The sequence below is a fragment of the Loxodonta africana genome, chromosome 21 (assembly GCF_030014295.1).
Source record: "Loxodonta africana isolate mLoxAfr1 chromosome 21, mLoxAfr1.hap2, whole genome shotgun sequence".
Lineage (NCBI taxonomy): Eukaryota > Metazoa > Chordata > Mammalia > Proboscidea > Elephantidae > Loxodonta > Loxodonta africana.
In genome coordinates, this window is record NC_087362.1 from 50,383,775 (window position 1) to 50,410,446 (window position 26,672).

A 26,672-nucleotide genomic window follows, 5' to 3' on the forward strand; every position below is an offset into this window, starting at 1 on the left:
GGAGTAGAGGGTAGAAAAGGGCCCGCCCCGCCCCGCTGAGACAGCCCCGCCCCGCGCCAAGGTGCGGCAGGTGGGGGCGGGGAGGGCAAACTGCCAGCGGCCGCCACACCTCTTGCTGCTGCAAAGTTGACCCACCCAGTCCCACCAGCAATTCAGCAGTGCCAGGGAGGAGACCCGGAAAAAAAACCCGATCAGAGATAGCCTTAGGCATGGTCTTTATTCACTTGGACACTGTACAAATATTACAATTTCCTTTTGCTGCAAAAAGTATAAAAATAATCTTTATATAAGAATCCATTCCTTACTGTAAATCTTTCTAAATCTCTGCAAGTGGCTCTAACTGAGGAGAAATGAACAAACGAAGGGGCTATCCTCAAGGACCGACCCACCAAATTACTATCTAGAGACCTCTGTTCCTTCTGGTGAGCCCCTACCAGCACCTACAGGTTCTCGGGGCTAGGGCCAAGCAGAAGGGGGGCATACAAGAGGTCAGGAGGAGCCGTAGGGTCACGGGTGGGCGGCAGCAAAGGCTAGGGGTGGTGCTGGTAAGCCCCCAGCTCCACCCTACCCTTCCCTCCTTGGGAGCAAGGGGCTGTCAGGAGCAGGGCAATGGGACTGAACAAGCTGCCCTATTGGGTTGAGGGTGGGTCTGAGGTTCTGTGTCACCAGGCTCCAGGGAAGGAGAGGTGAACATTTTGGCTCCAGGATGGAGGGGCTGAGCGCGTTCCCCTGCTCTCCTAGCACAGTACAGGTGCAAGTGCAGGAGGCAGGGGTGGGAGTCGCGGCCTGAACTGTGCGGTGCGGGAAGGCTGGGGAAGCCAGGAGCCTGTGGCTGTGTAGGTGTAGGGTGGGGGAAGGTCCCCCAGGTCAGGTAGTCTGTGTCCAGCCACACAGGGCAAGTCCCTGTCAGTCAGAGGTTGAGAACAGGCACATCAAAGAGGTCACAGACACCTTCACTCTCGTCCAGGTTGTAGATGTAATCATGGTCTCCAGGGGGCGGAGAAAGACGGAGGAGGGGGGCAAACACTGCAGAGAGCACTAAGCTGAGGCCTGGAGCCAAGGCCCCACCCAGCTGCCACCCACCCCCTGGCCACACCTACTCCCCAGCATCCTGGACCACCCACCTTCTGAGGACATCAGTTCCTCCAGCAGCTCTGAGCTCATGCACTCTGAGAAGGAGAAGTGTTCAGTTACTTCTGGATCCAGAAGAGGGGACCCTCCCACACCCACCAGAAGCTTTCCCCTCTGCCCCAGGTACCAAGCACAGCCATAAGGTCTTCAGAAGGACAAGAAAACAGCACAGCAGTGGGACCCAAAAAGCTGTGCTGCTCAGCCCCAGGGAGGAACACAGCCCTACCTGGTGTAGGATCAAAGATCTCTGACAGCTCTTTGGGGAGTTCCAGAACTGAAAGGCAAGAAGGCCATGCTCAAGACTATGCTGAAGGGCACAGAGGCTCAGCCCCTGCCTTCCTTAGATCCTACACCATCCACCCTGGTGCTCCACACAACTGAGGAGATAAGCTGGCATTGTCTGTTGCTCTCCCCTGCTAGACTCAAATTCCTCAGTGCTGAGCCCAGAGAACCAAAGGCCCACCACAGGTGCTTGGCACAGCCATCCTAACTCATTGATACTACAGAAGGGAGCAGACCTGCCCACCACCTTCTGGGCTCCTGTGCACACCCTGCCTGAGGATACTTCGTCCACCCCCATCCATGCCGAGCACCTGTGCTGTGCCAGGCTGAGCCCACACCTCAGGTCGAGCCACCTGCTACAGATCACCACTCCACCAGAAAGGTCTGATGGGGAGGAGGCATATAGAAAGCAGAGGAAGAAGGAGCAGCAGCATGCTGGGGTTGGACCACAAGGGAATTCACGCCCCAGGCTTAGGAGCTGACTTTATTCAGTGGGTCTCAGGGAGCCACTAGAGGTACTTTTGTAAACACGGGACTGTCACGGTCAGGCTTGCATTTCAGAAAGATTCTTGTGTCAGTTGTGGTAAACAGGTGGATGCTTCATATTATCTAGGTTGGAGGTACCCGAGACCAATCCTGGGGGTTGAGGATGCAGGAAGGATGATAAGCAATGTCTGGGAAAGAACTCACTTAGCTGAGGTGGGGTTGGGAGCAGAGGGTGAAGGAAGGAGATGGAATTAGAGTGACACTCAGGTGTCAAGCCTGGGTGCCCAGGGCTAACAGTAGGGTGTTCACAGAGGCAGGAAAGCAGGTTTTGAGAAGAATGTAAGTTCAGTTGAGGGTATGTGGGAATCAAGTACTAGGGGAGACAGGCATCCAGAAGGCAAGTGCAAGTGCACACAGAGACCTGGAGTTCAGGCAAAAGAGCCAGACTAGAGAGAAGTGAAGGGGTCACCCACCCAGAGCTGCAGCCCTCCCAGGGGTCGAATGGGACAGGAACCAGGGAAGTGCCAATGTTTAAGGGATTTTCAGGGAGAGACTGAGAAGGAGAAGCCAGTGAGGAAGAAGAGCCAAAAGCCAGTATCATTAAAGCCACAGAAAAAAGAAAATCAACAACACCAAGCAAGAAGGTACCCCCGAGCTGCCTGCTACATTTGGCAGTCAGGTCTTTAGCAACTTACCATGAGTGATGCTGATATAGCACTAGGGGTTGGGGGACCCTAACCCAACCTGAAAGACGACTAGGTGACAATGACATGGACTGGAGCTTACTTTTTCAAGGCATGCAGGCTGAGAAGACACACGAAAGTGTGAAGGGGGAACATAAAGGAGGATCAGGTCATTTAGTTACGAGAGAGACAGCAATGCTATGGGCTGAGGAGAATAAGTCCTGGACATAGGAGAGAGAGGACACCAGACAGATAACATCATTTCTCCTGGGAAGGCTACTGACCACCTTTGGTGCCTCAGGGCCATACCACAGCCACAGCCCCCCTTCCCCAGGGGAAGGCTTGCACTTTCCTGAGGCCGGAGTCCAAGGGGTGGCAGGCAGAGCTTGAGAAGGGGCCAGGGAGCCCTGTGCTAAACCAGGAGGGGGGACAAAACAGGTACCACCACTCACTCTAACTAGCAGAGGGCTCTAGTATCAAAGGCTGAGGTTGATGGGAGGGAGTTGGGGCTCCTGAGCTGGTAATCTCTGGCTGAGATACCAGGGCTGGATTCCAGCCCCAGTCCTGTCACTGACCCAGGCGTGGGCTGAGGCGGGGCTCTCCCTGGCCAAGGTGGGCAGGTACTCACCACCTGTGGAGTCCGCTTTGATAGGCTCAAAGGAGGTAGAAGGGTTGGATCCAGATGAACTGCTATTGCTGCTGCTGTCCAGCAGGGCAGAAGACTGCAGTGGCCGGGTGTCCAGTGCTGTCGGGCCCAGAGGGAGTGAGCTGAGCTCACCACTGTCCTTGCTATCAGTTCCAGGGCCACCTCTCACTGCAACCACATCCCCCTACCCAGTCACATGGTGGGCAGGAAGCTGTGCTAGAGCCATGGCCATTCCAGGCCCAAGGAGAATTAGGCACTGCCAGTCCCCCAGAAGTGGTAACCTGGAAATGAGTTACTGGAGACAGGTGTGAGGCCTGCACAAGGGAGACTCATGGACAACATGGCTGCTGTGGCCACACTTCAAGTGGGGCGGCCAGGGCAGTGAAGCACAGGTGCACCTGGGGGAAACTGCCACCACGAATGCCCCTTCAAGCAGTTTCCCTGTTAAAAAGGGCTTGTTCACTGTCACAGCAAGGGGAGGCAGGGTGGGAGCCAGGAAAAGGCTCTCATCCAGCTCTGCGTATGGCATTCCACAACACAGAGGTACTGCCTCTAGCGTCCCAGAAGGTAACCCCATCACCAACTGCTCCTCATGCCTCACCTGTGCTCTCAGCTACTGGGCTGGCCACCCCCTGGGCCTCGACGCTGCTGGGGACAGGGGCAGGCATGGCCAGCTGGGGACTGCTTGGGCGTGAGGCTTCCTGAGCCTGGGCCAGGGTAGGCTTGGGCAGAGGCGGAGGAGTAGAGACAGCAGGTGGGCCCTGGAGCAGATCTTCGGGTGGTGGTACAGGCACGGCCACAGGTGGTGAGCTCCATGCCTCCTTGTTCACCAGCAGCACCTCAATGGGCCCACTCACACTCTTCAGGTGAATCTGGTACTTCTTCTGCCCATTGAGGCCCTGGAAGTGGAGGTGAGGGAGAAGTAGAGTTGGGAACAGGCTTGTTTCCTGCCTGACCTTGGGCCAGGGCACAGTATCCTCTCCCACCCCAGGCTGCCCGTCCTCCTAGATAACCCCAAACCCCAGGCCTCCCCCCGAACTGCCCCACCCGGGACTTATCAGGCCCCGCAGTCAGCACCCGCCCTCCACCAACCCCGCCTGTCTGGGCTAAGCACCCACCTCTGGGATGGGCACCTCCAGGCTGGTGCCTGACGGGGCCCGGATGGCCAGGAGGGTATCTCCTAGAATGACAAGGGTGCTAGTCAATGCCATGGGCTCGGCCTGAGCTGGAATGGGGGTGCTGCCCCTTGGAACAAGGCAGGAGATCATGGTCTCTGAGGGGCTAGATAGGAGTCCTCCCTCATCCCCCACAGTAGCTGGGGCAGAGAGCTAAAGGTTTACTCTCCCCGAGAGCCCAGGGGTCAGTAATCAGGAAATCTGTGTTCAAATTCATGGAGCAAAAGATCACTGCTCATGGGCACCTCGCTGCTCAACTGATGGGGCTGCTCCCAAGGTATAGGGTTTCTGGTCAAGGACAATGTCTCTTCCTCAGAACCAGCCTGGGGGGTGCAAGATGGAGAAAGAATAGCTCCTGTATCCACAACGCAACTAAACTACAGGTTGGAAGTAGATGCCACTGTTACCTACACATAAGCACACCTATGCACACATGCTCTTTCTTTCTCCTTTATCTCTCTTTCTCCCTCCCTCCACAGTGCCTGAGAAGCCAAGCCCAAGGGACAGTATAGACGGGGGCAGACCCAGGGACCCAGCCCCAGATCCTATGCCTGCTCAGTATAGCTGGCCTCCACAGGGTCCCAGTGAACCCTCGAAACCAGGACTTACCCACATTTGGTTCCTTTTTGGGCAGGCCCCAGGAGCCCTCCTAAGAGATGCAGCTCTCCTTGGACACTGAGCCCAATGTTCAGGGCTGTGGCTCAGCTCAGTCCCACCCCCAATCCCTCTACCCAGGCTCTGCTCACCAGCAAAGCATCTGCAGATGTCCTCGTGAGTCACGTAGGCCAAGGTGTGGGGGTTAAGGAGAACGGCCAGTGCCCTGCCCATGGTGACAGATGGCAGACCACAGAAAGGACCCAGCTCTTTAGCAGAAGTCTGACACACGAGCCCTCAGAGAAAGTCCTGGAGCCTGGGTTCCACGTGGGGAGGAATAAAAGGCGAACACTGGAAGCAGAGGAGCTCTGAGAAGGGAGCCCGAGGCTGGGGCTGCAGGGCCATCCTCCCAAGAAGGACAAAGCCCAGGGCACCAAAGAGCAAACCCTGCTGGACCAGGTGGCCCCTCACCCACTCCCCCAGAGCAGAGACCGCCAGGAGGATATTAGCTGTTCTGCACGTCCTCTGTGACGTTCCGGATGCTCTGCTGCACCCACACCTTGTGCTGGTCCAGTTCTTGTTCCCGCTGCTGCAGCTCCTCGATCTCTGCCTTGAGCTCAATCAGCTTATCCGCAATCTCCCGGGTATTGCAGCCAGGACCCACGCCCCTGAGTCCACAGAGTCGGGCTGAGAGGCTGCCAGGCACTCTAAGTCCCATGGCACCTGCTCTCTCCTGCACCTCTCCCTCGCCCCACATCCCTGGCACTTCTGGCTAGAAAACCCCACTACTCTCTCAGATGCCCCCACTCACTTCCACTGGATGCTGTTCTTGGATTTTTTCTCGATCAGCCCGATACCCTCCAGTACATTAGTAATATCGTAAATCCGCCGCTTCTGGCGCACAGCTAGGGTGTCAGCTGCCTGACAGACAGAACAGAACAGAGGATGCTCAGCCCCATTCCCAAGTGCACCCGAGCCATCTACCCACGTACACACAAACTCCCACGGTGTCTGTCGGGACAGCGGGCGTCAAGCTACCCTGCGACGTGGTCTGGGAAGGGGGCTGCCTTTGTCCAAACCCTCCACTCAAGCACTACAGCAACCCAGGACCGTGGGGCAGGAAGAGGCCTGGTAAAGCCCTGAAATAATGTTTAGATGCGCTTCTCCGCCAAGTCAGGAGGGCCACGAGGGCCAGCACCTGCAGCCCCGCGCCTGACAAATAGCTGGCGCCCAATGCCGTCTACCAAATGAATGAAACGGCTTCCGGTCTTCTTCCTTTGCGAAGGCACACGGATGGCGGCTTGCTCTCTGCGAGGTCAGCCGGGCCGTCCCGGGGGTTCCCGCTCAGGACCCAGGCCTGTTCCACCAACCCCTCCGTCACCCCCTTAGCCCGGGCCGCACCAGCTTGAGGTCAAGCACGCCGTCCTTGGCCTCCTGCAGAAGAGACACGAACTTGGTGGTGAGAAGTCCCAGGCTCTTCTCGTGCCGGCTTGGGGTTCCTGGGGGCGGCGGCGCCTGTGGCCCGGCCTCCGCCATCGCGCCAGCCCGCCGCCTCCCCTCAGCCAGGCCAGGCCGGCGCCGCCGCCACTTCCGCTTCCGTTCCTGGGAGCCCGGCCGCCGGCGCCAGTGTCGCTGCTTCCGCTTCCGCCCTGCGCCCTTCCAGGGAACCCGGCGCAATTCCTCTCTGCGGGCACCGCCGCAAAACTCGAGGGACCATTAGCAAATGTCCAACCGCCGAGGAGGACGAAAACCCTCCGGGGATCCAAAGTGCAAGACATTCTGGGGAGGGATGTGGAAGAGGTCAGGGGCGGCCCCGGCAGTACAGAAGAGGGAGCCACCGGAAACTTCCTTGTCAACCTGCTCCAACACCACTAACTCCGCCACAGCCCCCATCTCCAGAGAGGAGACAACACTGCCTGATGACCCCAACGGGTTCTCCTAGACTTGCTCCTAGAGGCTGCCCCACTGTCTTGAGGTCACGCACCCGTATTACTGTCCCTCACTTCCTGCCAAAGAGGAAGCACTAACTACATCTAGCCCTTCTACTTCAATCCATGCTCCCAGCCTCATGTCTCTCTTACTTCCACACAGTAGAGCTCAAAGGGCCAGTCGCTGCCACTGCATTGTAACCACTTTTCAGCCAATGCAAACATGTTTACCTATGCAAAGCGTGCAAAGCAGTTCCTGGCATGCAGGAAAGGATTCTGTGTTTGCTAGTATCCTTTTATTATTTTCAACATTGTTAATTTTTATTGTTTATTTTAGGTCAAGGTTTCTGGGAAACAGACTTTGAGAAGGGGATTTGCCTGTAGGAAGCTTATTGGAGATCCACACTTGTAAGGGATTTAAGACAAGCAGAATTGGGCAGGGAAGGAGTTAAACTGTGGCACAGTTATAATAGAGGGCTCAGCCCATCCTACTAGAAGCTCTGAAGCTGGGAGGTCATTCAAAGGCATTCCAGAGTCAGGCAAGGGGCCCAGGCCTTTGTACCCCAACATTAACTGAGAGACTCAGCTGTGAGACCTGAGCAGACTTCACTCCTGGCAGCTGCGGGAAGGGGTAAATGGGTGGTGCACCACAGCACCCATGACATTACTACTCCCCTGAAGTCCCCTCCATGGCTCCCTATAGCACTGAAGACTCCAGCTCTTCAACACAGCTTTCGTGGCCTTTCCGTGACCCCCCTCTCACCTTCACTCACCAATCACCCTCTTCACAACAGCCTGTGGCCTCTCACTCTTCTGCAGAGGTACACACCTTCCTCTGAGGGACTCACCAACACACTTCATACTGTGTGGTAGTCCGTGCACACCCAGCCCCAGTCCGGTTTGGGACTGTGTCCAGGGCACTAAGAGGTACCGCCACGGACTGGTTAGGACTCCATGTACACCCCCCACCCCCAGCACTCTGGGAAGTGGTGCTCAACCCTCCCCACCCCACCTTGCATTCAGATGTTCTTTCCTGTTGGGAATAAAGTGCCAGAGACTCAGCTTCCTTCCGTTCTGCCTGTGGCCTTGGGGAGGAGGGGCCTCACGGGAGGAGGGGGGCTCCTGGGCTGCAAGTGGGGAGAGAGGCTTCCTTGAGGAGAGGAAGTCTGTTGTGTACCCAGGAGTGGACTGGGAGTGAAGGGAGTGACCAGCTCTGCCACAGGGCTGGGGGAGAGGGCCATCCTCAAGGCCAAGGCTGTCTGTGGAGGAGGGAGAACTGGGCGCCTGGTCAAGCTTGGTGGTTTGCACACCAAACTGACCTCTAAAACTCAGAGTAGGAGCAGGGCCCAGTGGAGACCTGTGCCTACCCTACAGGGGACACAACTGAGAAACCCAGTGGGTGAAGGCCTCCAGGTACCTCCCCCACCACACCCACCTTCCTTTCATTTCCTGAGGGACTGGACACAAACTTCCCTCCTTCTTGGAGGGGCCTGAACAGCGGCTGCAGCTCCAAGGAGCGTCCATTCTATCTGCTGTAACCTAGCTCCTCGCCTCCACTCCCAGCTCAGCTCTGGCTCCTCCAGGGCCTGCCATGGACCCAGCAGCCAAGGACAACAAGGAGTCTGCACATCCCCCTGGTAGGAGCCCCTCTGGGTGGGCTGAGGAGGGATGACGGCAAGGAGGACAGGAATGATGGGGTTGGTCCTGTAAGGCAAGCCTGGTTGGAGCTCAATAGGGCAGTGAAAAGAGTGGACTGGGGGACAGGGAAAGGGGAGCAGTTTCGGCGGCGGCTTCCTGCAGGCCCTGCTGGACTGACTGATGATTAACGCTGCTGCCACCCAGGCTCTTCCTGCCCTGGGCCTGAGTGGCCAGAGCAGGAAAGGGCGGAACGCCTGGCCCGGGGTGCCGCACTGAAGTGGGCCTCAGGCATCTTCTACCGGCCAGAGCAGCTGGCCAGGCTGGGCCAGTACCGGAGCCGTGAGGTGCAGCGCACCTCCTCCCTGGAAGCACGCATCAAGGTGGGCATCAGGCAGGGGCTGGAGTGTTGGGGGTGGGCTGCGGCCAGCCAGGCCTCACTGGATGCCTCCCTTCTACAGTCGGTGGTGCAATCGTACCTGAAGGGTGTGCAGACTGGTGTGTGGCAGCTGGCCCAGGCCCTTGAGGCTGTGCAGGGAGCCCGGGAGAGCCTAGGCGAGGCCCATAGGTTGTTCAGGAGCATGGCTGAGGCTGCGCTGACCCTAGAGCCCCTGCAGGAGCGGGTTGCCCAACACAAGCAACTGCAGGCCCTGTCTCAGCTCTTGCCTCGGCTTCGAGCAGGTGAGTGTACAGGGGCCCCAGGCTTCAGCCTGCCAGCAGTCAGTCAACAAACATCCACTGATCAAGGGGCTGGGTCACCAGGTGGGGATTGCATGAAGGGACACACCTGGGACCTCCCAGAGGGTAGCTGAGGCTTCAAATGACATATGAAGCTGGATACAAAGGTACCTCATCCTGGGGTTTCCCAGCATGGGATGTCTGAAACAGGACTAACTCCTGGTCAAGTGACTCTGGCCACCCTGATTGTTAATATATTGAAATATTTCCCTAATAGCCTGGGTGAATAGCCACTAGCATAGCTCCCCAGTTCTTCCTGACTTGTTTCCGGGATCCCTGACTTCCTCATGTTCCATCAGCTCAAGGGTTGACACTTGGCCCACTGGGCCTCTAGGACCTTGCCTGTGTTCTGTCAGATTGGGCAATGCTCTACTGTACTGGTTATTAAGTATCTTACACATCCCTGCAGGCCCAGGGCCTCAGTATCCACCACTGGACCCATTCACAGGTAGGAAAGCTGACACCCAAGGTTGTCTCCTCTTCCTTAGTACCAGCTGCAGTGGCCCACACGCAGACCCTGATTGATGCCCAGCGGCTCCTGGAGGCATATGTGAGCCTGTGGGAGTTGGAACAGCTTCGAGAGAACACAAGGGTAGCCCTGGGGGGCCTGGAATTACCAGCCTTTGAGGGGCTGGGCCCTCTGACTGAGGCACTGGGCTGGGCTGTGGAGGTGGCAGCAGGGACTGCAGGGCAGCTGGCACGGGAGGACCCAGCCTTGCTGGTGGCTGCTGTGCGTGTGGCCGAGGTGGAAGCTGGGCGCACAGGCCCCCTTGGGCAACACCCCCAGGACTGGCGGCAGCGCTTTCTGCGGGCACTACAGGAGGGTCTGGAGCGGGTCTACTTTGGGACATCTCTGCTGCCTGGGCCAGGGGCCCTAGCAGAATGGCTGGAAACTCTGCGTGTGGCACTGCCAGCCGAGTTGGCTACAGCTGAGGCACTGGTAGCGCCCTGCTGTCCGCCGAACTACAAGGTGGTCCAACTCTGGGCCCATACCCTACACAGCGGCCTGCGCCGCAGCCTGCAGCAACTCCTCACAGGTCCTGAACTGAGAGCTGCTGATGCCTTCACCCTGCTGCACTGGGCACAGCATGTGTACCTTGGGTCAGTGACCTGGGAACAGTGGGAAGTGGGTGGATTGGAGGCTGGGGCTCCATGTGACACCTGCCACCTATCTCCAGGCCAGAAATGATGGGAAGCCTTGAGTTGGGGCCTGACGCTGATGTGTCCCAGCTGGAGCCCTTGCTGACCCTGGAGAATGTCGAGCAGCTAGAGGCAACATTTGTAGCCAAAGTCCAGGTGAATGGTCCAGGCACAGGTGCAGAGCAGCTCTGCCCACCAGCTACAGGCTTTTATGTGCAGAGTCACACAGAGATCTCTCATTTGTCACATGCCTGCCTGTCTCTGGCAGGGTCAGTGCCCCACTACATCCTGCTGCCCCTCACTCTTTCCCCCAGGCAAGTGTGGCCCAGTGGCTGCAGAAGGCACTGGATGGGGAGGTAGCTGAGTGGGGCTTGGAAAAGGAGCCAGACACAGACCCATCTGGCTTTTACCACTCACCGATGCCGGCCATTGTGCTGCAGGTGAGTGGGAAGTGGCCAGGCAGGTGGGCAGCCCCCATGGGGAAAGGGGAGGGGCAGGGCTAGGGGCTCTGCTGATGGCTGCCCATCCCTGCCTCTAGATCCTGGATGAGAACATCCGTGTGACCAGCGTGGTCAGCAAGTCACTGCAGCAGCGGGTGCATGGCATGGCAGTGTCAGAACTGGGTGCATTCTTGAGGAGGTCCGCCAAGACGCTGACCCACTCCCAACCCCTGGTCCTGCTCCCAGGGCATCCAAAGGGGCTTTAAGTGAATAAGGCACACCAGTGAGAACGGGATCCTTCAAACTGGGCCTTGGTGTTTTGGAGGTGGGGCAGGATGACCAGAGGCTGAGGCTGTGAGAGGAGTCACCGTGTGGCTTGAAAACCCTATGTAGCAGTTCTATTCTTCACACATTGAGTCGGCATTGACTCTATGACAATTACTAACAACAATAGGGTTGTGGGAGCACCAGAGTGACAATGGCACCACCTCTGCCCACTGCAGCTTCAGCGATGCTCTGATCCGATTCTCCCGAGACCACCTCAGGGGCGAAGCAATAGCTCCTCATTATGTGTCCTACCTACTGGCCACACTCAACCACCACACAGCACTCAGGTATGGGGCTTACATGGACCGCACTTCACTAACCCTGACTGAGCACCTATTTGTATGTAACTAGTCCATACCAGTCCATACCAGGCCAGTAGGGACTTTGGACTCACATAGTTCCAGGTTCCAATCCTAGTTCTGTATATTACTGTCTGTATGATCTTAGACATGTTACCTAATCTCTCTGAATCTCATTACTATTATCTGGGTATAATGGGATGTTCTGAGAATCACGTGAGATAACATGTAAAGTACCTACCACAGTGCCTGGCAATAAATATTATAAATATTATCAAGGCCCTACTCTGTGCCAGATAATGTTCGGGGTTACAGCTGTGAGAAACAGGGAATTCCCTTCCTCTTGGATCTTATGTTCTGGGGGAGGGGTGAGGGGACAGGGGAGGACAGATAAAAAAGCTGATGATTTTTACTCACTCCTGCCTGGGACTAACTCCCTCACCTTAAAAAAAACAAAAACCAAACCCAGTGCCGTCGATTCGATTCTGACTCATAGCGACCCTATAGGACAGAGTAGAACTGCCCCATAGAGTTTCCAAGGAGCGTCTGGCGGATTCAAACTGCCTACCCTACGCCACCAGGGTTTCCTCCCTCACCTTACGGATGAGCAAATAGGAGCCTAAAGACATGCTTTGCTTAAGGTCACGCAGCGAATTAACGACAGGTCCGACTGGGGCTGTGTCGGTTCTAGCTCTCTGACCCAACTCCCAGTCTCAGACCTTCCGAAATGCAAGGAGCAGCCCTTCTCATCCCCAGCTGCCACACACACGCACCACTAGGTGGCGTTAGGGTAGTTGGACCACGAAGAGCCGTGAGGGCCTTGGCCTTGGTCCTGAAGACAAATTTTTGGTTCGTCTAGGCCGTCTGTTCGAATCCACCAGGCGCTCTTTGAAACCCTATGGAGCAGATATACTCTGTCCTACAGGGTCGCTATCAGTCGGAATCGACTCGACGGCAACGGTTTTTTGTTTTTTTTTTTTTGTTTTTTTTTTTGGTTCTAGGTCGTCCGTGTCTGTCCTTCACCTCGATGGGATGGCTTCTGTGGCCTTGGCTCGGGTGGAAGCTGCGCTGGACGAGCTGCAGAGGAGGATCTGCCGCCTGGTGCTGGAGGCCCTGCTAGCGGAGCTCCAGGTGAGGCTTCAGGTGGGGGTTGGAGGTGGAGTGACAATGTACGTGTGGAGGCCTCTGCTGGGAATGCAGGGTCTGGATCATTCCCCCAGCGCCGTCTTTGTCCTCCCCCAGCCCCTGTTCTCAAGTCTGCCCTCGCGCTGGTGGCTGTCGAGCCCAGAGCTGCTGGATGGTGTGTGCGAGCGGACTGCGAACTTCTGCCGGGACTTCCGGCGCGTGCGGAGCCCGGCAGTCCAGGTGCGTTGGGAGGGAGGGCATGGGGAGAAGCCGATGGGAAAAGCAACCTGGACCTGCCTGATCGCCCTCGCCGCAGCTGCTGCTGGCTGAGGCGGAGCGCACCGTGGTGCTGCAGTACCTGCGCGCACTGATGCAGGGCCGCTTAGTGTGCCGTGGTGCAGACGAGCGGACCCAGGCCGCCGAGCGCCTGCGGCATGATGCCACCCAGCTCCGGGAGCTCTTTCTTGGTTTGGTAAGAGCTCAGCGGAGAGACAGACGGGCGGGGTCTCAGTGGTGAGGTGTAGGCCGAGGGCCGCCACGAAATCCTACCCCACGTGAGCAGGGCCTGGAGGAGAGCGTGCAGTGCGCGCCAGTGCTGCTCGCCCTGCGGGAGCTGCTGAACCTGCACGACCCTACGCTGCTTGGCCTCGAGGTGGCCGGCTTGCGGCAACAATTTCCCGACGTGAGGTGCGGAGACTCCAGGCGGGGAGGGAGGAGGAGCCCGGGAGGGGCGGGCAGGGCGGAGCTGACTCGCCCCTCTGGTGCTCTGCAGCGAGGACCACGTCTCAGCCCTCCTGGACCTGCGCGGGGACGTGTCCCGAGAGCAGCGGCTGGCCGCACTCAGCTCCTTACAGGCCGTCCCGCCGCCCTCGCCTCCTGCTGGTCACCGCGCACTCTTCAGCCTAGTGCCGGCGCCTACACCCGCACCGTCCTACTGCCTTCCCTCGGGATCCTGCGCCTGATGCTCGGCTGCCTGCAGAATAAAGCCAACGGCTTCCGGGCCTCTGGCTCTGTGTGTCTGGGGGAAGGAGGGGTGAAATAAAAGTGTCCGCAAAGGTTAGGGGTTATGCACAGTATGGTATGGTACCTTGGTTCCCAGCCTGCTACACAGACTGCGATCCCATGTATCCAGACTCGGCGTGGTATGCAAGTACCGTCCTCGCCCGCGTATCCGCGCCCCCCAAAAAAACCTAAGCCCGCTCCCATCGAGTCGATTCCAACTCATAGCGGCCCTACAGGACAGGGTAGAACTGCCCCATAAAGTTTCCGAGGAGCGCCCGGCGAATTCCTACTGCTGACCTCTTGGTTGGCAGCCGTAGCACTATGCCACCAGGGTTTCCCGTAATCGCGCAGGGGAGTGAACTAGTGTCTGGACGCCCGTGTTTTGGCTGTCGGATTGCCCCCGAAGCCCTGAGACCCTCCTGGCCCACGTAGAGGGGCCGGGCCTAAGACGAGTCCCCGCCCAAGAGTGTGACCCGAGAAGGACACCACCCCCTCTGCCCTGCCTGGCCCCGCCCCCGGCTGTGGTCTCCCGCGCGCGCCGCCGCGGAGACTGACGCGAACCCGCGCGCCATCCTGTGAGCGTACGCGCGCCCGGGTGGTGCGTCAGAGGTGTTGGCTCCCGCGGGCTGGGCTGCAGGCGACGGGCGCTACGGAACGGGAACGGCGGCGACGAGTAAAGGGGCGAACAGGTTGGGACGCGGCGCGCGAATGGGACCCCCGGGAGGCAGAGAAGGCGAGCGACGCGACTCCGCTATCTACTAAGGAACCCCCTCCATTGTCCTCCAGCCCCGCCCTCCATTGGCACACCCTTCACCCCATCCCCCGCCGCTTATTGGCCGCTGGGCACGCCCCTCCTCCATCTCTCCGTTTCCATTGGCCCTTCTTCCACATTACCCTCTCGGGTCTCTTACTAGTGCAGGCCACACCCTCTCATTTGTCACCAGACCCCGCCTTCAATAATCTAGGGCTCCTCCCCCATCCTTTCGTTCATTTATCTGCGCCTAGTGCTGGGTGCTGGAGACCTGGGGCCAGATGAGACCCGTTACTGCCCTCGGGGAGTTGGAATGGTGGGGGGACACAGACCCAGGCTCCGACAGTGACAGCCTAGGGCGGTAGAGAAGCCGCCTAGGCACTGGGGAAACTATGTGCTGGGAAGACTTCCCGAAAGAGGTGAGGCCTGAACCAAGCCCTGAAGGATGCATTGGGAGGGCATTCCTGGCGGAAGGACCTGAGACATGAAAGAAACACAGGCATATTCTGGTGATTGCGAGGAGGTAGGTTGAATGAAAGAAGGGGAGATGGAGAGGACTGGCTCAGGTAAAAGCCCAGAGACCAGTGAGGAGCCTGGGAAAGTGTCCAGTTAGTTGAGGAGAGTGAATCCTGAGGCCTGAAGCTTTTTCGAGCGGCTGGGCACTTCTCGAGGAGGAAGACTGAATCTAGATGGGGAAACAAAGTGCAGGGAAGGAATGATTCCAGATCTGAGAAGAGCTCTTTGGTTCACTCAGCTGCTCTGGGTCAGGCACTGTTTGGGATCCTGAAGATTTTCAAGAGGAAACAGATAGCTAACAGTCAAATATGCTGTACTTCAGATGGTGATAACTGCTGTGGAGAACAATAAGGGAGGGAAGGAGAGGTGGTGGTGGAGAGGGGAGAGGAAGTTTACTGTATAGGGGTGTGTTAGGGAAGGCTCTTCTAATACAATGTTATTTTGAGATGCACCTTATGCAGTCAAGCACAGATGTTGAACTGAGAACTGGCAGCACTGGTCTGAAGTTTATGGACAAAGCCTAGGCTGACATATTTAAAGCCATGAGAGTGGGTGGCATCACCTAGGTGTTGTTGTGTGCCATCAAGTCAATTCCGACTCATAGCGACCCTATAGAACAGAGTAGAACTGCCCCAAAGGGTTTTCTAGTCTATAATCTTTATGGGGAAACCCTGGTGGCATAGTGGTTAAGAGTTCAGCTGCTAACCAAAAGGTTGGCAGTTCAAATCCACCAGGCATTCCTTGGAAGCCCTATGGGGCAGTTCTACTCTGTCCTATAGGGTGGCTATGAGTCGGAATTGACTCCACAGCGCCTAACAACAACACAACAATAATCTTTACGGGAGCAGATTACCAGGGCTTTTCTCCTGCGGAGCTGCTGATGGATTCAAACCACCAACCTTTCAGTTAGCAGCTGAGCACTTAACTATTGGGCCACCAGGACTCCTTTATGAGCTGGGTTGTTGTTGTTAGGTGCTCTCGAGTTGGTTCCGACTCATAGCAACCCTGTGCACAACAGAATGAAACACTGCCTAGTCCTGCATCATCCTTACAATCATTGTTATGCTTGAGCCCATTGTTGCAGCCACTATGTCAGTCCACCTCGTTGAGGGTCTTCCTTTTTTCTCCTGACCCTCGACTCTACCAAGCATGATGTCCTTCTCCAGGGTCTGATCCCTCCTGACAACATGTCCAAAGTATGTAAGACACAGTCTCGCCATCCTTGCTTCTGAGGACCATTCTGATTGTACTTCTTCCAAGACAGATTTGTTCATTCTTTTGGCAGGCCATGGCATATTCAATATTCTTCACCAACACTACAAGTCAAAGGCCTCAATTCTTCTTCCATCTTCCTTATTCATTGTCCAGCTTTCACATGCATATGATGGGATTGAAAATATCATGGCTTGGGTCAGGCCCCCTTAGTCTTCAAGGTGACATCTTTGCTTTTCAACACTTAAAAGAGGTCCTTTGCAGCATAAGGGGACAAGAGGGAAAATCTTCTGTAGACAAGCCCTGGGACATTTCTGTGTTAAGAGGTTGGGAAGTAGGGATGAATCAGCAAGGGAAACCAAGGCGGAGAACCAAGGTAGACTGCTCAAGAAGCCAAGTGAGAAAGTGTTTCCAGGAGGACATGATTAACCATGTCAAGTGCTGGTGACCGATATGAAGATCATTAGTGTCCTCGTTCAGATCAATTTTGATGGAGAGTGGGGAACAAAACCCTAATTGGTGTGAATTTATGACAGAACAGGAAAAAAAGAATTGGAGACTGAGTACAGACAACTCTTGAGGAACAGCTGGAGGGAGAAGTAATGGGGCAGTAGGTGGAGGAGTATAGGGTCAAGCAAGGGTATTGTTTTGTTTTTTGAAATGGAGAAATAATGGCATGTGTTTATGCTGATGGAAATAATCCAGTAGAGAGGCAGAAATTGATGATGTGGAAGAGAGGAGAAATATTGGAATATTGGAATTGTGTCCCTGAGCAGGCAGGGGCTTGTCTAGGAGGCTGGAGAGACTGGATGGACTGAGCCCTGGTGCAGAGTCAGGGGGTGAGCACCCAGACACTGGTCTTGGATGACTGCCGGGAAGATGCTTCAGAGGGGAGAGAAGCATCTGCCAGGGGGCAGGCCAGGGATTGGCTGGAACTTGCTGAAGTTTCCTTCTGCCCCCCAAAAGCCAGTTTTAATTTGGATTTGAATAGATGGCCCAGAGGAGAGAGGGCATTCCTGGTGGAGGGGCTAGTATAAGCAAAGGCCAGATGGGGCAGGTAGGTGAAGCTTGGTGGTAGGGAAGGGAGAGGGTGGGGCTAAGAAGGTGCCAAAGACAGAAGATAGCCCCTGGGACCCTTTACCCTTCATCCATCCAGGCAGGTTGGGCTGCACTGGACCGGCTCCCAGACTGGGTGTGCACTGAGCACAGGAATTAGAATCCTTGCTCTCAGGAGCTCACAGGCCGAGGCAATTCCAGTATCCACCAATCTGGGCTGATATATGAGACTCTCCTTCCTGCTTTCCCCCAGCCCAACCTGCCTAGGTAAGCCTACAGGAGGGAAGAGATACTGGGGTGGGTATTGGGGGGCAGCTACCCAGACCCCTGGCAGCGGGCCCTGGGCTCACCAAGGGCACAACAAGGGCAAAGTGGAGCACAGGGCCTGCTGGGCCTCAGGCCACACCCATTACATGCTCTTCTATGTCCTCAGAGGTCAACAGTGAGGGAAATTGGAGTGACCCAGCTGGATGTGACCCCAGGGCACAATGGTGCTGGACTCAGGGGCCCAGGTGTATGAGGAGGCACCACCCAGCCCACCTGCCAGTCCCCTGTCCCTGCACACCAGGCTGAAGCCCTCAGATGGAGATGAGCCACCGCTGTATCCCTGGTCTCGGCCCCTGCCCTTGCCCCTGGCTCTGTCAGTCCCTTCAGCTCTGCAGCCCCGGCCTGAGGCTAAGCCTCTCACAGAGCTGCGCCTGGGTCACCGCAGCCACATGCGTCGCAGTGAGAGTACCTGCACCATAAATAGCGCTGGCCGGCGGGGAGGTACCATCCAGGGACGAGCCCCACCTGGACAGGGACGGGACCCAGGTGGGGGCACCCTGCGGTCTGCAGCCTCTCTGCCTCACATTGCTAAGACCCGAAGGGATTCAGGGCGTGTTGCAAACAAGAGCCCCTGCATGCTGGTGGCCCTACGACCAACCAACATGGACAGTGAGCGGGAAAAGTTCTTCCAGTCCCACTACACCTACAACCCGCAGTTTGAGTACCAGGAGCCCATGCCCACAGCGGTGCTGGAGAAGTACTGTGAGGCCTCTGGGCAGTTCATCCACCAGGTCAGTCCAACCTACCCACCTCACCCTGGCCCTGACCACCCAAGAGGCTGGGCCTGACCAGCCACTGCTGCCCTGTGTGCAGGCGGTTGGCATTATTGAGGCTGTCCTGGAGAAGTTTGGCACCTACGAACACTTTGAGGCTGCCACCGGGGGCCAGCTGCTGACCAAGTGCCAGATCTGGTCCATTGTGCGCAAATACATGCAGAAGGAGGGCTGCGTGGGGGAGGTGAGCTTGCCCTGCCTGCCGGCCCCTCCTCTACATGCCCCAAATCAGGCCCCCAAGTTGTGTGGTGCCAGGTCCATTTCCACACCTGGCCACATGGTAACCCCAGGCAAGTCTTTGCCCAGTGAGTTGGGGGCTGGCTTTGAGCAGAGCTGGTGAAGAGTGAGTATCCAGCCTGACTACCCTGTAGCATCTGTGGATCTGCCTGTACACTGGCCCCAGGGCTCTTAGCCATGGTTTAAGGCAGTGCTACCTGCAGGTGGTGGTGCAGCTGAGTGAGGACCTGCTATCCCAGGCCGTGATGATGGTGGAGAACAGTCGACCCACACTGGCCATCAACCTGATGGGAGCCCGCCAGTATTGGTTGGAGGGCATGCTGCGGCACGAGATAGGTCAGGATGTGGGTAGGTGGGGGGGCAGCTATGGCTGAGAGAGGGTTGGGAGCTGGGGTGGTGGCAGTGAGGGGCCCTAATAACCTCACCCTGTCTGTTTCTTCCCCTTCCCTCTGGAGGAGAATGGGCCCTTCCCCTTCATGCGCAGCTACCTCCTCCCTCTCACTCACAGAGGTAGGCCAGAACATGCCTGCGCACTGTCTGGGCTCACCCTCATCTCTTAGTCCTTTTGGTTATCTTTTTGTCCGATTTCCCTTGACAGTGGGAGCAAGGCTGCCATGGCCCAGACAGGTCAGAGGGAGCACCCCAGGGGTTCCATCAGGCCAGTCAACATGCAGGCCTTCCAGGGTGGGTAGAAGGCCAGATCCTGGGGGTGGAATTGTCTGAGAACACACAGGGCCGAGATCAGGAGGGGATAGTCAAGCTGGGAATTGGGGGTGTGCAGGAACACTAATCGCTATTCCTTTCTGTCCATCCCTCCTCATCAAGAATCCTGTTGCTCTGGGCAAGAGGTGGTTTTTCTGAGGGCTCAGCATGACTGTCAAAATGATATGGGCAGGCAGGATGTGGCCTGGAGTGGTGCGCATGTTCATGCACCCCTCCAAAGGGCTGGGGGCAATGTGACTTCTGGGAGAGTTTGTGGGGTGGGGGGCACGCATGCTTGTGAGACTTTATTAGTCCTTGGGTGCAAGTTCACTTAGGAGGGTCTTCATGCTGCCTGGGGATGAGCGAGTATGTATTGGTTTGAGGAGCCAGAGGGGAGGGGAGTTGAGGGGAACTGTGTGAGAACCTGAGTCTGGGGGCTGGAGGATACAAGCTTCACCAGCTAGAGGTTCAGTGGAACGACAGAGCACGGGTCTAGAGGCGGGTCCCCTGGCCGCCCCGCCCAGCGCCACCTCCCCATGCCATCCCCGCAGGCACTCACTACCTGCGAGGTGTGAACAACGCACAGCAGCCATGGCACAGCGCCGAGGGCCGGGTGCAATACGGGCTGCGGCCCGCTAACCCCACGGAGGAGGGCCTGGCCAGCCTGCACAGCGTGCTTTTCCGCAAGCAACCCTTTCTGTGGCGCGCAGCGCTGCTCTACTACACCATCCACCGCGCTGCGCGCATGTCCTTCCGCCAGCTCTTCCAGGACCTGGCGCGCTATGTGCAGGACGTCAACGTGCGCTGGGAGTACTGCGTGCGCGCCAAGCGTGGCCAGACTGACACCTCACAGCCAGGTGGGCGGCTCGTGGGAGCAGTGCCAGAGCTGGGGCAGAGGGGTGGGGCGAGGGGCTGGGCCTCAGGACCAGGGGCTCCCAGCCCTCCTGTGGTCGCAGGTTGCTTCAGCAAAGACCAGGTGTACCTGGACGGCATCGTGCGCATTCTGCGGCACCGCCAGACCATCGATTTCCCGCTGCTGACCTCGCTGGGCAAGGTGAGAAGCCGCGGGCCTGTAGAGGACCCACCCAACTCTCCCCTTCACTGCAGTATTCCCTGAACCTCTCATGGGTGCCAGCTGAGGGCTGGGTGCCAGAGCTCTCTAGGTGGTGGTGGGGGAAAGCATGGGTGGAGATGAGCACAGGAGATGAAATGCCAGTTTGTGGTGACAAGAGTTCTCAGGGTCCACAGCCGTAAACAGGTGCTTGACCCAGCGCCAGCGTGTATGTAGATGTCGCATCTCAAAGGAGGATCCGGGTCAAGGGGGCAGTCAGGAAAGGGAAGGAGGCTGGAGAAGTGACCAGGGACCAAGTCCCCAGCTCTGGGCATTTGTGTCACGCTGAGGAATGTGGACTTCATCTAAAACAATGGGAGTCAGGGGGGACCTCTGAGCAGAGTGGCACCGGTGGTTGCTTTAGAAAGCTCTCTCTGGATGTCATGTGGAAGGTGGACTGGAGAGAAGCCTAGGGAAGGGAGTACAGGGGGAGGAGGCAGTCTTTCCAGTCACTCCTGTAGAGTTGATGGTGGTCTGACCTAACAGGCAGTGGCCATGCAGTTGGAGAGAACAAGTAAGCTGGAAAGCTCTTCAGAGAGTGGAATTCCTTTAACTCAGTGGCGACCCTGTATGGGAGAATGATAGAGTCCAGGCCTGCTCCTGAAATCTGACCTGGGTAACCGAAGACAGTAGGGCTGGCATAAGCATAAGCCAGCACCCAGAAGGTAGAAGAGCTTCATGAGTGTAGATACGGGGAGTCTGAGGTGCTTGAAGGATATCTAGGGGAAGGTTCAGGAGGCAATTAGACACCCAGGTTTGGAGGTAAGAGGAGGGGCTAGGCTGCAGAGAGGAGTGGGGTATAGGGCATAAATGGTAAAAGGTGTTAAGAGAGGAGAGCAAAGACCCAGGACTGAGCCCAGAGGTGCATATATTGGAGATAGACAGGAAGGGAAGCGGGAGAGGGGCAGAGAAAGGAGTCCTGGAAGCAATGGATAATGAGCGTCAGTCAAGTGCTGGACCAGCTGTCAGAGGCTGGGGGAGAGGGGGGTGGGCTCTGGCTACCCCTAAGACCCAGCTCCCTCCCTCCAGGTATCCTATGAGGATGTGGACCACCTTCGGCCCCACGGGGTGCTGGACAAGACCCGGGTGCCCCACTTCATGCAGGACCTGGTGCGCTACCGACAGCAGTTGGAGCACATCATGGCCACCAACCGGCTGGATGAAGCAGAGCTGGGCCGCCTGCTGCCTGAGTGATGCTGGTTGAGGGCCACAGGCAAAGGCCCTGGAGAGAGGGCTCCATATTGGCCCCCAGAACATGAGGCTGTCTGCTCTGTGTTTCCACGGCCTGGGTGTTTCTTGGGGAACTGGGAGAGACGAGTGGCAACATCAGAGGGTTTGTGTCCTTAGCTAGCCTCCCGGGCACTTGAGAACCAGTAGTAGCGTGTCAGGCAAACCAAGTATGGCCTTCTGCCTTGACTTTTCTGTTGAGCAGAAGGGAGGCCTGGGGGCAGTAGGGGAGCTAAGCATGGATGGGGATGGGTGGTTTGGGAACAGAAATTTGTTCCTGCATGAGATGGCCTTGAGTGTCGGGGCACTCTAGTCCCTCCCTTCCCCCACCTGGCCCCTTGGTGCTCCTTCAGCTTTCACGCTGTCTACCTCTCACTGGGTCCTGGTCGGGGTCGGAACCCCTTCTCCTGGGGTGATTGCCTGAGCCTGGGGTCCTGGCTTTCACACAGGTTCAGGGGGTGGGGGTCCTGGTAGTAGAGACCCAGCTGAGCTGGGATGTGCTTTCCAGTGTTTTGGCTGTCCCACTGGTTGTGTATATTCTGTATTTATGTGCTCTACTTCCTGGAGATGGGCGGCAGCAGCTTCCCCTGGAAGGCCTTGCTCGTTCCTAGCCCCACTCCCATCACACACACATACACATACTGTGCTTCAGGCCTGTGAGTCAAGCCCAAGAGCTCACCTGGCCCTGCCTCCACCCCTTCCATGGCCTCTGCTGTTCCTGCCTTTGCTCTCACCCTCACAGCTGATCTCTAGCAGAGGCTGGCATATCCTGGCAGCAGTCACAATCATTGAACCTGAGGGGCAGGCCCCTAGGGTTTGTTGTCCCAAGTTGGGAGCCCCTCCTGGAACAGGGGAGAAACAGGTAGTTTCACTTCAGACTTGCCGTGTGAGGTTGGCACAGTTTCACCCTTTCCCTGGGTTTCAGTTTTCCCATCTGTAAAACTCAGAAACACTGCTGGAAAGTCCTTATTCATTTAGTCAATGAGTATGTATAGAGCACCTTCTGTGTGCCAATTACTGGTCAGAACTCTCACTGAACTCCCAGTGCAGGGGAAAGCCAGACAATTAAAACAGCATTTACAGTGAAGTGTGTGGGCTTTGTCTACCCAAGATTCCATTCTGCTCCTCTTTTCTAATCTCACTTTCTAAGGCTCTGATCGCTAAGCATTCCCTAAGCAGAGAGCAGTCCCGCTTCCCTTGCTCTTTGCATCAAGCCCAGGGACTTCCATGGAGCAGGGCTGGTGCCTACACAGGTCCTTAAATGGCCCATGAGGGGGAAAGTGCTGTGGAGCAGGGGGCAGGCCTTTGTCCCACTGGAGCTCTGGGTCTGCAATCTCTAAGGGTGCCGCTTGGGCTATTGAGGGTGGGAATGAGGCTAAAAACTCGGGGGGGGAGGGGCACAGGGCTGCCCAAACCACTGGTACCCAGGTACCCAGGCGTGCCCACCCCCAGTTCCTGGGCATAGAGCCAGAATGATGGAGAGAGCCCAGGCCGACCCTCCAGGGTTTATTACTTCCAGCGGCACTCGGCCACAAGGAGTCTCAGTGGCATCGACCAAGCCTAGGCACGATCCCAGGTCCCTTCCGGTTTCAGTGGGAAACGGCTGGTCAGCGGTCTGGTCCTCAGGAATCTAGAATCCATAAGGTAATGTGGGAGAGTGGACAGTGAGGTGGGGCCCGCCCTCCACTTCCCAGTCCACGCCCTCCTACCAGCCAGGCATCGGGTTAGGCAGTCTCACACCTTCGGACTCATCCGCTGGCTCACAGTCAAGATACGGCTCTGGGTCGGGCTCTTGCTCCAATTCAGGCTCTGGTTCTGCCTCTGGTTCAGGTTCCGGATTCATTTGGGGCTCTGGGTCCAGCTCAGCCCCTTCAGAAGCCTCGGCTTCCAGCTCCGGCTTGGGGTCCTCGGAGATCCGGGATTGCACCGCTTCGGAGCCCTCGAGACCCCCAGCCTCATCCCAGCCAGAAGTTCTGGGCAGTCCGGGGCATGCCGTCCCCGAGTCGGGTGTCTCATGCATCCAGTGGCCCGGGCACGGAGGGTCGTAGCTGCGGTCCCGGTAACCTGGTGCGGAGGTGGGAGTGTCTCAGGCTCAATTTACCCTTTCTCTCTTTCCTCTGCAGCCACTGGTACTCCTCATTGGAAGACAACTCCGGCCCCGGCTTAGCTTTTGCCCCGCCCCCGGGTCGCGCCCCGCCCCCTGCTCTGCCCCAGGCCGGGCCCCACGAGCTCTCACCAGGGCCCACGTGCTGCCAGTCCCAAGCCGGGTCAGGTGCGCGCGCGGTACGCTGAGCACAGCTCAGTAGCTCGTTGCAGGCGATCTCGCCCTTGCTCTGCACCAGCAGCAACAGCCGGCGCATCCTGCGCTCGGCATCAGGCAGAGCGTCCAACGCCTCGTACTCCGCCCCAGTGAGCACGCCCCGCGCCAGCAATGCGTCCAGCAGCAGCCCGGAGTCTGCCTGCAGTGTCTCTACCAGGCGTTTCCGTTCGCGGTCGATCGTCTCCGACGGCCGCTCCTGCGCGTTGCCCATGGTCCAGGCTGCATGGTGACGGGGGAGAGGGGTAATGGGCGCCAGGGGTCCCCCGCCCCTCACCTCTCTCCCGGGGCTCCAGTGAACTGCCGAGGCTGGGGCCAAAATTCACCTTGACCTTGACTAGCCAGGTTCGTCAGCTGCGCGGGACCTGGAGGCCACTGCATTGAGCTCCTTGTCTTCCTGCCTTTTGGGCCGCTTTGTCCTGTCCCTTCTTCCGTTTCTCTAAATGTCACCTGTGGCCTCGCTCACCTCTCTCCCCAACCGGGACCTCCTGAACCCCTGCCACCTGCGCTCCCCACCACCCTCCGCCGCCGCCGGCGCAAATCTCGCCATCGGTTCAGACCCAGTTTATCCAAACTGACCCCTTTCTCTTTCCCAAACTTGCTTCTCCGCTTCAACAGACAGAAAGACCTAGGATTGACCCCAGATACCCCACACCCAGCTCTCTGTCAGGTCCTTTCCACTCTGCTGAATATCTCCTCATCTCCACCACTTACTTTGTCTGGTCTCTTCAGAATCCTCCCTCCGGGCTCTCTGCCTCCATACTCTCCCCTCTGCATTCAAAACCCAGAGTCTTTTCACTTGCTGGAAGAAGTCCAGAGCCCTTACTCTGACCTTGAGGTCATCTTTCCAGACCAGGCCCAGCCCCTGCACTGCCCCCCACCACACCACCACTGTGGTGCAACCCCCAATGTGGTCTCCTAGTCCTTCCTGGTTCCCTGATACCTGAGCAGGAATACCTGAATCCTCTTGAGTCCCAGCTCTGACCATGATTTCCTGACATCACCTGAGACACAACTGTCTCCCCACTGGTCTGGGAGTGACTCACAGACATCTTTGCTTCTTGGCATCTCCGGGGACCAGCAGATAAAAGCTACCGATAAATGTTTCCCAAACTTTTACTGTTTTCCTTCCTGTCTTGGTTTCGTCGCCACCTGCCCCCCGGTCTCCTTCTCCCTTTGAGGTCCCTCCTCTACCTTGTTCTAGGCATCTGGGCCTTGTTGGGAGGAGAGAATTTGGTCCTAGCCCCCATCCTGCCTTACAGGTCTCTCCCTCCAGCCCCTGGTATTATACTGTCTCCAATGCCTCCGCTGATCATTTAACCCCTCCTGGCCATATGGAAGTGTCAGCTCCTCCCCTAGGCCACTGAAGAGAGACTAGGACTACCCATCTCCCCCTTCCGGTCTCAACCATGACAAGTGTTGTTGCTCCATCTCTCAGTGAGTCTCTATCAGCCATCCCCACCCCCAGCCCCACCATCATTGCCTCATTTCCTGTAACAGCCCCTCTGGGCACCTCACTCCCACTCTGTCACCCCCACAGCCTAGGATTTATCATTCCCATTTTACAGATGAGAGAGGCACAGAGAGAGCAAGTGGCAGAGCTGGAATCTGACTTGCTGTATGTAGCCTGAATGCCTGGCAGAAAGTCAGCCCTAACCACCTGCTGTCCACCTTCCACTGCTCATCAGAGAGAGACCAGACCACCTGGCCTGGCTGCTCTAGCTACTCCCCCACCCCCCACACACAGAGCCAGGCCTTTCCCCACTTCCCTCTTCCACTCAGTGCTCCCAGAACTTGCCAAGCCCCTGGCACGTCTGAGCCTGTGCAGATGTTCCTTAAGTCTGGAATGCCTTTTCCCTCCCTCCACCTGGTGAACCTATTTTCCAAGACTCAAATGTTCCCTTATCCACTCCAGTGCTAAGTCTCCCAAAGGCCGATTGGTTCCTTCTGCGAGCACCAGGGAACACCATATACCCCCACCACTGTGTAGTTAGTTAACTGACATCGCTGAACTGTGTGACAGGAAGACCCTCTGCCCTCTTCAGCTGAGGGCTTCCAATGACGGACCTCAATCATTGGGGGAGTGAGAAGAGGGGATCAGCATCTACCCTGGACAGGGAGGGAGGGTGCGATTGGACTGGCCTGCCCTCCTTCCTATTAGCCTCCTCCTCCCACTACCCCAAGTCCTGCCCTTTGTCCTGTCTGGGAAGCAGAGACCCCTCTGGTCGGAGCCCTTCCTCTATAGCCCTCACTGCTCAGAAGGAAACACCGAAGCTACCTCGCTGCCCTTTGGCCTCAGAGCCAGCCCTTCAAGATCCTAGGCCAGATTATTCCCGGAGCGCCAAGCGACCCCAGGCGCAAGCAGAGCAGCAGGGTCCCGGTTCCTCCCTCGCCCCGGCGCATACTCTTGCAAGCGAGGGTCTTGGGGAAACGGCGGGAGCCTTTGCGCATGTGCGCCGGCAAGGATGCCCTTACCTCTCCTCCACCCAGTCCCTGGGTTTAAGAGTCTTGCGGAGGGGCGGGGCTCACCGACCTCCTCAGAGCCTAATCTCAGTTTCTCTTCCCTCCCTCCAGCTGAGTGGGGTGGGGCTCCCCGTCCCGTCCGCTCAGGGCGGCCCCACTCACGGGTCGAGCCTCAGTCACGCAGGAGATGACAGTGCAGAAAATGCTGGGCCGCGGGGAGGGGGAGGACAACAGCTGCGCCGGGGGCGGGGCGGCCAGGGCTGCCGGGAGCCGATAGTCTGTTTTCTCTCCCCACCGGGTGTGCGCCCGGAGATGAGTCAGAGGGGGGTAGGGGGAGGGACAGTTCGGC

The 26,672-nt window shown here is 57.4% G+C and overlaps 4 protein-coding genes across 15 annotated transcripts; 2 read left to right on the plus strand and 2 right to left on the minus strand.

Moving 5' to 3' along the window:
- Window positions 1–31: 31 nt before the first annotated feature.
- On the minus strand, window positions 32–6,581 carry E2F4 (E2F transcription factor 4). Of its 4 annotated transcripts, none has more exons than XM_064273929.1 (11): window positions 6,399–6,581; window positions 5,809–5,918; window positions 5,504–5,665; window positions 5,150–5,193; window positions 4,347–4,408; window positions 3,830–4,127; window positions 3,211–3,396; window positions 2,867–2,994; window positions 1,358–1,405; window positions 1,125–1,169; window positions 948–1,026 (listed from the first exon to the last, which is right to left on the minus strand). In XM_064273929.1, the coding sequence occupies exons 1-10, from the start codon at window positions 6,531–6,533 to the stop codon at window positions 1,161–1,163; spliced, it is 1,182 nt and encodes a 393-aa protein (XP_064129999.1). In that variant the 5' UTR covers window positions 6,534–6,581; the 3' UTR covers window positions 948–1,026; window positions 1,125–1,160. The 4 variants fall into 4 exon arrangements, with proteins under 4 accessions (XP_064129998.1, XP_003417164.2, XP_064129999.1 ...); XM_064273930.1 differs by having other exon boundaries at window positions 989–1,038; XM_064273928.1 differs by lacking the exon at window positions 2,867–2,994 and having other exon boundaries at window positions 32–1,038; window positions 6,399–6,580.
- Window positions 6,582–8,043: 1,462 nt separating this feature from the next.
- Window positions 8,044–13,902, plus strand: EXOC3L1 (exocyst complex component 3 like 1). The gene is made up of 13 exons (XM_064273938.1): window positions 8,044–8,562; window positions 8,768–8,943; window positions 9,022–9,241; window positions 9,787–10,399; window positions 10,477–10,594; window positions 10,753–10,878; window positions 10,977–11,077; window positions 11,382–11,492; window positions 12,506–12,635; window positions 12,747–12,869; window positions 12,946–13,101; window positions 13,192–13,316; window positions 13,402–13,902. Exons 1-13 carry the CDS (start codon window positions 8,517–8,519, stop codon window positions 13,589–13,591), a joined length of 2,235 nt encoding a protein of 744 aa, XP_064130008.1. The 5' UTR covers window positions 8,044–8,516; the 3' UTR covers window positions 13,592–13,902.
- Window positions 13,903–14,183: 281 nt separating this feature from the next.
- Window positions 14,184–22,630, plus strand: MATCAP1 (microtubule associated tyrosine carboxypeptidase 1). 7 transcript variants are annotated; one of them, XM_023556556.2, is made up of 8 exons: window positions 14,184–14,320; window positions 17,267–17,433; window positions 17,600–18,224; window positions 18,307–18,450; window positions 18,707–18,851; window positions 19,757–20,062; window positions 20,162–20,259; window positions 21,346–22,630. In XM_023556556.2, the coding sequence occupies exons 3-8, from the start codon at window positions 17,655–17,657 to the stop codon at window positions 21,508–21,510; spliced, it is 1,428 nt and encodes a 475-aa protein (XP_023412324.1). In that variant the 5' UTR covers window positions 14,184–14,320; window positions 17,267–17,433; window positions 17,600–17,654; the 3' UTR covers window positions 21,511–22,630. The 7 variants fall into 7 exon arrangements, with proteins under 7 accessions (XP_023412324.1, XP_023412325.1, XP_010595024.1 ...); XM_010596722.3 differs by lacking the exon at window positions 14,184–14,320 and adding an exon at window positions 14,327–14,905; XM_003417172.4 differs by lacking the exon at window positions 14,184–14,320 and adding an exon at window positions 14,327–14,905 and having other exon boundaries at window positions 18,707–18,839.
- Window positions 22,631–23,036: 406 nt separating this feature from the next.
- Window positions 23,037–26,555, minus strand: NOL3 (nucleolar protein 3). Of its 3 annotated transcripts, none has more exons than XM_064273932.1 (4): window positions 26,486–26,555; window positions 23,780–24,082; window positions 23,253–23,607; window positions 23,037–23,173 (listed from the first exon to the last, which is right to left on the minus strand). In XM_064273932.1, coding segments are annotated over exons 2-4 (651 nt in total). In that variant the 5' UTR covers window positions 24,075–24,082; window positions 26,486–26,555; the 3' UTR covers window positions 23,037–23,172. The 3 variants fall into 3 exon arrangements, with proteins under 3 accessions (XP_064130002.1, XP_064130001.1, XP_064130003.1); XM_064273931.1 differs by lacking the exon at window positions 26,486–26,555 and adding an exon at window positions 26,336–26,475; XM_064273933.1 differs by lacking the exon at window positions 26,486–26,555 and adding an exon at window positions 26,336–26,473 and having other exon boundaries at window positions 23,284–23,607.
- Between the last annotated feature and the right edge of the window lie 117 nt (window positions 26,556–26,672).

Coding starts and splice junctions, on each gene's coding strand:
- E2F4 (XM_064273928.1), bottom strand. CDS start 6,533: ATGGCGGAGGCCGGGCCACAGGCGCCGCCGCCCCCAGGAACCCCAAGC. Junction 3,397..3,829: donor CCCAGTAGCTGAGAGCACAG/GTGAGGCATGAG, acceptor ATGTGGTTGCAG/TGAGAGGTGGCCCTGGAACT. Junction 1,039..1,124: donor GGAACTGATGTCCTCAGAAG/GTGGGTGGTCCA, acceptor GCCTCAGCTTAG/TGCTCTCTGCAGTGTTTGCC.
- EXOC3L1 (XM_064273938.1), top strand. CDS start 8,517: ATGGACCCAGCAGCCAAGGACAACAAGGAGTCTGCACATCCCCCTG. Junction 11,493..12,505: donor AACCACCACACAGCACTCAG/GTATGGGGCTTA, acceptor TTTTGGTTCTAG/GTCGTCCGTGTCTGTCCTTC. Junction 13,102..13,191: donor GGGAGCTCTTTCTTGGTTTG/GTAAGAGCTCAG, acceptor CCACGTGAGCAG/GGCCTGGAGGAGAGCGTGCA.
- MATCAP1 (XM_023556556.2), top strand. CDS start 17,655: ATGGTGCTGGACTCAGGGGCCCAGGTGTATGAGGAGGCACCACCCAGC. Junction 18,451..18,706: donor AGGAGGGCTGCGTGGGGGAG/GTGAGCTTGCCC, acceptor TGCTACCTGCAG/GTGGTGGTGCAGCTGAGTGA. Junction 18,852..19,756: donor CGAGATAGGTCAGGATGTGG/GTAGGTGGGGGG, acceptor CCATCCCCGCAG/GCACTCACTACCTGCGAGGT.
- NOL3 (XM_064273932.1), bottom strand. CDS start 24,074: ATGGGCAACGCGCAGGAGCGGCCGTCGGAGACGATCGACCGCGAACGG. Junction 23,608..23,779: donor CTGGCAGCACGTGGGCCCTG/GTGAGAGCTCGT, acceptor CCTCCGCACCAG/GTTACCGGGACCGCAGCTAC.